General features: G+C 34.3%; 1 protein-coding gene across 1 annotated transcript in view; it reads right to left on the bottom strand.

Annotated features, from left to right (window-relative positions):
- Positions 1–9,089: 9,089 nt before the first annotated feature.
- Positions 9,090–12,094, bottom strand: part of MARCHF11 (membrane associated ring-CH-type finger 11) — a 30,457-nt gene continuing 27,452 nt past the window's right edge. The window contains exon 4 of the mRNA XM_032220461.1: positions 9,090–9,412. Coding sequence (XP_032076352.1) covers positions 9,090–9,412 — 323 coding nt within the window. The remainder of the gene's footprint in view (positions 9,413–12,094) is intronic.

A 12,094-nucleotide genomic window follows, 5' to 3' on the forward strand; every position in this document is an offset into this window, starting at 1 on the left:
ACCATATCCTAAGGAACAAAAGAAATGCACATTATTTGTAACAATTCTCATTTTAAAAACCCTTTTTAAACGGCTGAAGTGAAAATGTTAAAAATTGTTTCCACTTTTATTAAATGATTCGGACCGTGACCCGTCAAAACCGCGTTCCACAAAAGCGCGGTCGACGAAATCGCGTATGTGACGTCATCACAACGCGACGAAAAAGATCGAAAAATTGAAATAAAAATTAAATTACAGCAAGCCGATTCACATAAAGGTAAGCATTAGGTTAAGGGTTAGGGTTAGGGTTAGGTTAAGGGTTAGGGTTAGGTTTAGAGCATTAGCGTTACGTTTAGCGTTAGGTTAAGGGTTAGCGTTAGGTTTTTCGTTAGGTTAAGGGTTAGGTTTAGGGTTAGGTTTAGGGTTAGGTTAAGGGTTAGGTTTAGGGTTAGGTTTAGGGTTAGGTTTGGGGGGCTTAGGGGAAGGTTTTCACTTTATTTTTACATTTTTCGATCTTTTTCGTCGCGCTGTGATGACGTCACATACGCGTTTTCATCAACCGCGATTTTATCGTCCGCGGTTTTGTGGTGGAACCGATTTGGACAAGTAAACAATCCTTCTATATTGCAATAGCATGGATTCTACAATACTCAGATGCGTTAGACTGCAGTGCCAGTCAACTTGGCCAAGGAAAATAAGAAATTGATTTTGATTAGCACCTAAGAGCCATAGATTATCCATGTTGTGTTTACTGTATAGACTTTTTATACATACATACATACATGTCTTCTAAGACCAGTGTTTCCCACCCATAGCAACTTTTCAACTCCCAGAATTCCCCAGCCAAAATCCTGGCTAGGAAATTTTAGACTAGTCCTCACATCTTAAATTGTTGAAGTTGAGAAACACTTTCTTAAGATACATATCCAAAATGCTATGCCTCTCACTAAAGAACACATTCAGTTTTCTATTATATATTGAGCATTTATATTCAGCAATAATAATGGTAGAACACTGCTGTAATCCTAGAGCAAATTTTAAGAAACAACAATGTTAATAGCCATTTAATTTCCTCCTTTTTGATTTATGGGTTGATTATTTTGTACATTATTATCCTTGCCCAAAATAGTCTTCATTATTTGCTCACTGAAAGGATAAATATAGATTTAAATTGTGATCTGTGTCCTGAGGAAAAACTAATTGTGGTCTTTCTTTTTTCAAGGTTTCAAACAAGATGGAAGGATGCTTTTTTTTGGTCTTTTTGAAGTAATTTGGTTTGCTGATTATGTTACGAGGAAAAAAATAACAATACTTGATTCCTAACGGGAGTTAATATGTAGACTGGCTTTTATTGTGATTTACTATAAAGCCTTAAGTCACAACTACAAAGAAATAAATCAGTATATTAGTATAATGCCTTGATTGATCAATGAGTAAAATTGAAAACACTTTATAGACATGGGGGCAGCATTTCACTTTAAACTTCTTTAAAAAAAGAAATGGCTTCATTTTTAAAAGGCAAGGAAGGGGCAGAACTGAAATGCTGGTATGTGTTGAACATTCCAGATGGCGTGACAACATCCCTAGCTAGGCCATGCTTTCATAGAAATTTCACCTAGTCACCCTGGGACAGTGGTGGGTTTCAAAAATTGTTCGAACCTACTCTGTGGGTGTGGCCTCCTTTGTGGGAGTGGCTTGCCACCCATGTGACCAGATGGGAGTGGCTTCCCGCCCATGTGACCGGATATGAAGATGCCGACGACACTTGTCAGAACCACCTTAAATTACCTCCCACACAGCCCTGGCATGCATAAGAATATGATGTAAACGTCTTTTTTAAAAGGCATCTTTGGTTTGCGTTAAAACAACTTCAACACACGCAATGTTCTGATTGCACCACAAACGCAGTAGTCATCCTTACCTTTCACAGAGGCACTGAGTTTTATAAATAGGAGCATGATAGTGTAGAATAATCATATCCAAGGACCAGTGGTGGGTTTCAAAAAAGTTTGGAAGCTCTTCTGTAGGTGTGGCCTGCTTTCCGGGTCCACTGGTGGAACCTCTTCTAACTGGTTCAGTAGATTTGACGAACCGGTTCTACCGAATAGCTGCGAACTGGAAGGAACCCACCTCTGGTATAGGTATAGGTATATGTAGGGGATGAAGCACAACTGTGTGACAGAACTATCCCATATCAAAATGACAAAACCCTTGACTAGAATCTATATCAATATAACTGCCTAGCTGGGAAACACAACTCATTTCAAAGTGAGGTGGTCATAATCCAGTAACGTAGCTTGCTTTTGTCACACCACATAATTGTTGACTGCCAAGGGATTACAGATTACATTCCTCTTGCACCAAATGAAAAAGAAACCCTACATGTACAATTACTACAATGGTTTTTAATCTGAATATTCATTACTGTGCATTACTATGTTTGTTTATGAGAGTATTTCAAGCCACATCCAAAAATAATTCTGAGATAGGCCGCCTCACTAAAGGGTTCAACTCACCATGCACTATCCAGGTATAAAGTTTCCTCGTTACATCACAACTATTTTGCAATTATCTCCTAAGGGAAGTAAATATGGTCCTCTAAGGTCTTGCTTGAATGACTGAAGCTTGGCACTATTTGTAATCCCTTCAGGATAACGCTGAATGTTTATGGTCTTTTAGAACTGATAATCTTATCGTTTGATTTGTTTTGCTGAGGCTTTTTTTTTTTTTTATAAATAAACACTACTCATAGATTTCTTCGGGGGGGAAAGAGTCATATAAAGTTAGTAATTTCACAAATTTAGCTGAAGAATAAATATGTTTCTCTATCTGAAACCAGAAAGTTTTGCACAATGAGAAATATCCCCCGATTTAAATAAACCACTTTTGTTCTGAGATTCACTTATTTTATCCAATGTGGAATATAGCTCTATTGCCAATGAAGTTTCATTTTTCTCATCAGTATTTTATATAATAAGAATAATAAACTTTAATGACGTTCTCTATTTGAGAAGCACCACCTTAGGAAATAGGAGATGAAAGAAGAAGAAAGAAGTGGGTGGCGCAGTGGTTAGAGTGCAGTACTGCAGCCACTTCAGCTGACTGTTTGGCAGTTCAAATCTCACCGGCTCAGGGTTGACTCAGCCTTCCATCCTTCCGAGGTGGGTAAAATGAGGACCCGGATTGTTGGGGGCAATATGCTGACTCTGTAAACCACTTAGAGAGGGCTGAAAGCCCTATGAAGCGGTATATAAGTCTAACTGCTATTGTTATTGCTATAAACAATGAAGAGATAAGCAAGTATAGGGATATCATTCTATTTTTTTTAAGTGAAACTAAATTATCCCATATTTAGTAGATAAATTCATATCCTGAAATAAGGCATAATGTAATTCTACAGACATAGCTGTGCACAAACCAAATCACTGCTTTCTTACACAAATGGTCACTAAAGCAAAATACTGCTTAATATGTTGTCTGAAGCTAAAGAATGAAGGAGATGCTATCTACCATAGGTTCTACATTGCATTGTCCAAGCTTGTATTATAATAATTCATATGACACCAGCCAGAGTTATTTTTGGAGTTAGGAAAGAAACTCCTTTTGACATCTGAGGCCCAAACCTAGCCAAGGTTTGGCTTTAGCAAGAGGAGGGAGGACATTATGATAGTAATGTCCTCCCATGCTGATGATATGCACTGCAAAATGTGAATATTTTGCATTCTGTTTCTTGTTAACTTCAGCAAGAAATCTATAATTAAACATAGATCTGTCAGGATAGTGTTTAAGCCTTTCTTAACATTACAAAATGTTAAGTCAAAAAATAATGAAGCTCAGAATATCTGTGCTACAATCCAAATGATCTCCAGCAAAAAGATACAAAAAACAGCAACCTATTCAGAGTCCAGTCTATGAGTTTATCCATTACTAGTTTGAAACGCCATTTAATCATTACTGGTTATTAACTGCAGCTGTAGCTATTCCAATGTGTAAAAGGGCTCATTCACATTTCTAAGGTAATGATTTATGCAGTGGACCACGGAGTAAATTTAGTTTTGCCTAATATGAAATAATCCACCCTATTTCTTCCCATCAACCCTCTTTTAAACACTAATGCACAGTGAGTTATTTAAAGGGGCATTTAAAACTCTGGGTAAAATCCAGTGAAGAGCATACCAACTTTCACCTTTCTGAAAGCAAAGTAATTTAATATACTAGGTATGAAAGATGGATTAAAGATACAAGGAAAAATTAGATTTCTCCTTCTGTCTAAGAGCTGTGAACAAGAATATTGAAATTCTGAGCATGATTTACCTAATGTTAGCAATACTGATTAAAGAATAGACCAATATAAAATCACAGCCCATGAAATTATGCATTAAAGTTGAATTTATCAAATATTACATTGACATAGCATAGGTTGTGCTCTATTTGCCCATAAATTCTACAGAAATATTTAGCAGACTGACAAGACACAGAAAATAACAGAATTTAGTAATTCTGTAAACAAAGAAATCTTCAGCACATGTAATGTTGCATGCCAGAGAGACATACCAAATGCTCCCTTCTACACAGATGTTAAAAGTACAAACGTCCTGTCTTATTTTTCTAAATTGATCCAAATTTGCGGCCTTAGAATGAACAATTCTTAATGCAAGACTTTTCAGAGGCCTTTGGGAAAGACAATAATTCTTTGTCCAAAAAAATAGTTGTAGAGTTAAAAGAATAAAATGGCAAAGAAATGGAGAAAATTGTACTATGAATTACCTTTCAGTTATACTATAATTGTTTCATGCTTTGTATAAAAGACTTGCCAAAGATAACCCTTTTTTGAATTGACAAAATTAGATAGCCAAACAAAATTATACAGCATTTTCCCCATGCTAATTAAACAAATAAGGTCTTGGTGGGGAAAGAACTTTTACCAAGATGCAACAGCTGGGGACTTTGGATTCTAACAGAGAGCTTGAAGAAGTTCATCTTTGAAGCTTCCAAACTTTATACATTTTTCTGCTCCAAAATTTTGGCTAGTCAGTCTCTTTCTGTTAACACACAAGATTCCCAAAACAAATAGTATAAAATGCAGCATATATTCCTTCCAGCATACACTTATTAGACTAGAGAGGGATGATTCCAGTTTTCTAGGAATGAGTGAATAATTTAATGATGATGACATTTAAGCACAGATCTTTCTACTAAGCACTGTGATTGCATCAAAGTTTATTTAAGAACATGACCTGCTAATTTCAAGGATTTATACTATCATACACCTGTGTATAGTCTTACTTCAAACTTAGATATCTATTTACTCACCTGTAAAGACTATCAGTGCAGCAACTAAAATTGGAGACACATTTGTACCAAATTATTTTAAACCTTCAATAAAAGAAACTGTGTTAAAATATCTGGGAAGACTTGAATTAATAAAAACTAAAAAAAATAAATACTGATTTATAATTCTATTCTTGTTGTATTGTTACATCAAAATATTATTTAAATTCAGTCTACATTTTTAAAGGATGTGGTTGTTATCTAGCATTTCCTGGACTGTTTGTTTTCTTCCTCAACTTTACATTATTCTTAACCGACAAAAAATATTTAAAAGCAGAGATATGGGAATTTCAGTTTGAAAGTACATATTTTAGTCCAATATACAATATATTTAAGAAATCTCCTAGAATTCATACTCTTATGTATATAATTTGTATTCCCCTTTTCATTGTTAAATGTTATTCCAAAGCAGATTGCGTGTTTTATTTAAAAATTCATTTTTTAACATTTTTTATTTAAACTATTAGTTGATGCAAAAAAATGGGACTTTAACCCATATGAACCCATTGTATGAAACTGTTAGAGTAGAAATATTCATCTGAATATCATATCCCTCTAACAGGGAGATCAGTTTAGAGCAAAAAGAATTAAGCAAAAATTAGTATTTTCGACCTAGTTTGCGGATTTCTCCAGCTATGTAAAACACTGGAAGTATTTTTTTTAAATAAAAAAAATTACAATATTTGGATCTTGTGTTTTAGGATAGATCTTCAAGTGCTGAAATATCACTTGAAGGAAAAAAAAGAAATAGAGGAAATATAGTAAACGTTCTAGATGTTTTAGAAGAATGGGAATTAAGGTAGGCAATTAAAGGTAGTGAGATTTTTTTAAGTATCCTTATGCTGTTCAGGAATGTTTCAAAAGGAAAAATAACTTTTGTTTCATTGCCCAGTTTCTAGAGACATATTTGGAGCAATAAAATATTCATGACTGGGACTTTCCTCATTTTAGTTATTTTTTAATTATATATAATGCAGCAAGGGGAGGACCTCTTCTCTTGAAAATCCCTTTCCAAACATGAGCTCAGGACAAAAATTCTTGCAGATCATGCAGTAGACATAATAAGGAAAGAGTTGTTGCTCTTTTTAAAACAATCTATTACGCACAACTTAATAATTTTCAGATACAATATTTTGAGATGCAATGCCCCAGATTCGCAGACAATTTGCTGTTAGTTTATTCCCTAATTATATGCAGGGCATATGGTTGCTAAGACTGCTTTATACCAAACAGTTAATCTTACAAAAAGTGTGTATGTGTGTGTGTGTGTATGTGTGTGTGTGTGTACATACATACCAGGGGTGGGTTTCAACCGGTTCGCGGCGGTCCCTGCGAACCGGTTGGTCGCCGAACCCGGAAGTAAGTAACTTCCGGGAACGGCGCCCGCCCACCCGTGGTCCTTACCCCGTTTTAACTAGTTCTGCGCTTCCACGCATGTGCAGGACGCATACAGCGCCTGCGCGATCATCCAGGAGCAGCTGGAGCGTCGCACAGATGCTAGTACGCATGCGTGCACTGCGCGCATGCATGAGGACGCTGCCGCCCCCGTTCCAACCGAACCGGTTGGAACGGGGCGAGAAACCCACCCCTGATACATACATACATATGTATATACTATTACAGAACACTGATTATAACTATAATACCCTGGTTTGTTGTATTTGTGAGTTAAATCATAAATATATATTGTACCTCATCTTGACAGTTTTTGTAACCAAAAGGGTTAAGTTTGAGTTGATCTCAACTAAAGAGTATATGATAAATCTAAATAAGTAGATACATTACATTGAAAGTCGGATTTTCAACAGAAGATTTACTAAGTGTAAGACTTAGGGCTGCACTATAAATATTGCACCTACTTGCCAGAATATGTATAGCCTGTTAATCAGTGACGCTTGCAGCCAAGTAGGATTGCAAAGAAATATTACACTCATAAAAGATTGCAAATATCTCTTTCAGCTCAAGCCCAGCCCACACATTTTTACTTAGCTCTTTCATTAATTTACTGAAATGTGTAGAATTAAATTAATTAAATAATTAATTAAAGATATTAATTTTAAATATCTTAAGGCTAATGTTCTAGTTATTTTGGAAGTCCTTGAATGTTAAATGAATGAGCATTCTTCTTAGTTATGTTCATAACTTTTGAAAACAATGAAGAATAACTATTAATGACAACCCAATCTGAAAATTAATAACAACCCAATCTGAAAAAGACCAAAGTGGATAACTACAAATTAGTAAAATTACTATGGTGGCTTTCCAGGATTTCCAGGATTTAATTAAGATATATTTTCTGAATTGGTAATTATTCAATTGGAAAATTAAACTGATTTTACAAACGGCTTTTTTTTTAAAAAAATCTCTAAATAGTTCCAACTCTATGTCTTGTTTTAAGCATAAAAAGATGTAATAAAACAATGTGACAGAAATATAAAATTCCTGGATCTTTCTAATCTAAATCAATCTTATTTCTTATTACAAAATGATTTTGCTGAAATTCTGGCCAGTGTGCTTAGATGTGAGTGAAGAAGTTGTAAAAGGCCATCTCTCTGGTATAATTTCAAAACAGGGTATTATATAATCTGATCCTGCTGCATCCAATTTGCATAGGATTAAGGAGGACAAATTTCCCCCCTTCATTTTCATATTGTGCTTTGATGAAGATGATCAGGTAAATCTATTTCATACAAATTATTTGTCCAAGCCTGTGCTGTTTCATACTTAAAAGAATTTTATCAATCTCTTAAATAAGGTTACTCAAGTAACAAAACTTTGAAAGAATACAAATGAATATTATTTTTTTCTTGTAAAGATATCTAGATTTTAAGCAATTACTTTTTCTTTTTCATCTTTAAACAAAGTGAAAATGAATTGAAATGCTAAATGCAGAAGAAAGGATACAAATAATTTAAAAAATGGAAATACAGTAAAGAAAATTTCTTTCAATGTAACTGAATTTAATTTAGCTAATATGAAAATAAAATCAAAGAATTGTCATGAAAGTAAGAAACAAACCATCTTGCTAAATGCTTACAGTCAAAAATCCTGAAAACAATTGTAGAACATTTTTCTGTCTTGTGTGAAATGCTTATTTAAATGCTGATTTCCCTTTTTTTTCATAAAAGAACTCTAAAATTGCTTCATTGAACCTATATTATGAAATATGGATAACAATATCTTGGAACCCAGGTGATGTGTATATCTGTGAATCATATTTCACAGATAATTACTTTCTTTATTTTCAAGAATGCAATATTTTGTTTTTCACCTCTTAGTTTACAGCATGACCTCTGTCCAACCTCAAAATAACACTATGTCTGTCCAAAGACCAGAATGAAACATATACTTATTTCCCAAACTGAAATTATGTAGATGAATTTCTATTGTTTCCTTACCTTAAGCCATGTCATTAATTTAATTTACTATAACTGGAAACTTATAGATGACGAAGAACTTTTAAAAATACATTTAAATCTATCAAAAATAGTTGTAGTTTAAAATATTTGTCTTCACATTATTAAAGCTACTGTTAAATTATATTTTTATAAATGCCAAGTACAAATAGATAAAAAGTAATAAACCATGGTATCAAAAGAAAGAAATACTTTCCTGGGAGAATGTAATTTGCAATTCAACTGATCATATAAAAGCATAAACTAAAAAAGTTTATATATTTTTATGTGCTATGGTTTCACCATTCATTGCATTACATTCCAGAATATTTCACATGTTCTGGGCAAAATGTCCTTGTTTGTGAAGGATAATGATCGTAACTTTTACACTGAAGTCACTCTCATAACAACCTCCCCAGAACTGTTGTCATCTGATGAATCCTCTGGAGGTCTCATTCGACTGAAGAGTTGTAATAAAACATAGCCACATTGAAATCTTGGTGAAGTTAACTGTGTTGAATGAACTAGATTTCTGTTTCTCAATGCATTTAGTGGTAGCCACAAAGTCCTCGCTGTGGAGGATTCTCCTCGAGTGCTCTCTTCTATGTCTGTGGCTTTGTCATAATTTTGTACATCCCAGTGCAAATTGACAGCCCTCCAACGCTTAAATACTCTGCAAACTGATGCACCTTCATGTACAATAAGTCCTGAAATTAAAGGAAACAAATTATTGAAGCCTTTAGTTCTGTACATCAAGTGTACTTTTTGTTAAGAAATACAAAATTGAAATGCTGGCTTGAATCAAAGCACAAAGACTTGAGTTATGGATAACTGATTCCCACATATCCATTGTATAAACATTTATATCTAGGTATATCTTTTTTTGATAGCTTACAGTATGTATTTTTGATAAACAGAAGAAAGATAATGCTTTTATTTAAACATTTAGAAGTTAGCCTAAACTGGGGTCTATTATTAATTTTAGATAGATAGATGATTGATAGATAGATAGATAGATAGATAGATAGATAGATAGATAGATAGGATAGATGATAGATAGATAGATAGATAGATAGATAGATAGATAGATAGGATAGATGATTGATAGATAGATGATAGATAGATAGATAGATAGATAGATAGATAGATAGATAGATAGATAGATAGATAGATAGATAGGATAGATGATAGATGATAGATAGATAGATAGATAGATAGATAGATAGATAGATAGATAGATAGATAGATAGGTAGGTAGGTAGGTAGGTAGGTAGGTAGGTAGGTAGGTAGGTAGGTAGGTAGGTAGATAGATAGGATAGATGATAGGTAGAAGAGAGAGATAAGACAGAGAGATAACAGAGAGAGATAAACAGAGATAGAGATGGACAAGAGAGATGAGAGATGGAAAGGAGAAAAATTATCTCTCTCCCTCTCCATTTATCCAGAAATTCAGAGCAAACATCATCATCAAACAACTACAAGAAGCAAATAAACAGTAGGCAGTAGAAAGGTCAGGAAGTTTCATTATGTACACATAATAAAAATAAAAACTGTTCAGACAGTTTGGGAACAAGAGACATCACAAGTTCAGCAAATACAGAACTACTTGCATTGTCCAAGAAAGGGTCATCTTGGAAAAAAAAGGGAGTTAAAATACAGCTGTCTGGTGTTTCAATATTTAAAAGGACCTAGGACCAGAAGCTCCTAGTCTCCAACCAAACAAAACTGGTTCTGTTTGAAATGAATTTTAATCACTGAACTACTTGAAAAAGCAGCCGACGTCAGAGTAAGATTTTCAGGACATTTCTCCCCACAATATGGTGTTTCTATTTTTCTGTTCTCTGTTCTGTTCCTTCAAATGAAAGATGCAGGCATTATAGATTTTGTGCCTCTGTCTTTCCTTCAGAATCTGAGTTAAGATAAAGAGAGTCTGAAGTTGTTGAAAGTGACTCCACCAAGACCTTACAGATAGAACTAACTTCCTCAGTTTATACTTGCTAGAATCCTAATTCTCACCTAGTTGTGCAGAACAGTTGTTCAGAGCAGAAGTTATTTTCCCTTCCCAAAATAGATCTTCTGCAGTTGTGTGAAAGTTACTTTAGTTTAGAGGAAAGTGGTTTGTCAAGCTGAGAGAATGCACTTCTAAAGCCCTCCAAAAGAGAAACCTTCTAATCCCTTCCCAGATACTACACACATCAATAATAGAAATGAAAATTAAAAATCTGTACTACTGCATAATCTTCTTGTCCTTTAATCAGCATTGTTAGAGGATGAAAGAAGCTGACACGACCAGACTGGGAAGGAATATCAAGAACAGATGTGTAGTCGTATGAATGTAGCTGCTATGCTATAAGATTAATTTGAACAGTTATCTTGAAAGCTGTTATGAAGTGTGGGCTTAGGTTTCTAGTCTGAGCATGAAAACAGTAGATGATTCATGGAAAATCAGACTTGTAACCAGCTATTGGGGGGGGGGGGAGTTCCATTTTCTTTTTTCTGGTCTGTATAGACATTGCAATCTTGTTAGGCCATTCTTGTTCTATCCAGTGTGTCTAATCCACTGTAATAACTGAGGAAAGAATAATTTTATTGGGGGGGAAAACACAAATGAAAACCTGGAGAATTTCTGTGTAGAATATTGCTGTTATATGACAACAGGCTTACTGAAAACTAACGTAACTACATATATTGCTCCAAAGTGGCATTGACATTTTACCTAACTACAGTTATACAAAGAAGACAACTTGAGTATTATAAACAATATCTTGAATATGTTGTGCCTGAAATTTCCAGGAAATTAAGAACTTTTGTTTATGGTTGTATTCTGTGAGACCACATAGGGATAAAGATACTTCAGAAATAATTGTACAATTTCATAACTATGCAAAATTTAAATAACTACTAGCTGGTAGCAAGGAAATACACCAAAAAAACCCTCTCTTTCTTGCTATCAAGCTGTCATCCAGAGTTTTTGCAATTCACATTTTATGTCCTTACTTCATGAGCTGTGGGCAAGGATTAGAAGGAAAGTGGCCACATTCAATTATGAACAAAACTGTATTTTGACTTATATTTGAAAATAAAGTCCAAAACAATTAACTATCTGTGCTTAAGGACAGAAGCATAAGAAGACATGTATGCTAACCAGGCCAGCAGTTCACTCACCTACATTAGAGATTGTGGTGCATTTGATAATTTCTACACTGGAGGTCACTGGAGGTACAAATTCTTGTAGAATCAGAAATGTCCAGTAGTCAGATGATCATGATGTAATTTAATTTGATTTTATAATTCCATGGGTTATTTATTTGGATTTAGCGATAAGCAATTTTGGATAGAGTAGAAGGTAAAATGGAAACTGGCCTGGCTGAACATATTCTCACAATTTG

Source organism: Thamnophis elegans, chromosome 6, assembly GCF_009769535.1.
Source record: "Thamnophis elegans isolate rThaEle1 chromosome 6, rThaEle1.pri, whole genome shotgun sequence".
Classification (NCBI taxonomy): domain Eukaryota; kingdom Metazoa; phylum Chordata; class Lepidosauria; order Squamata; family Colubridae; genus Thamnophis; species Thamnophis elegans.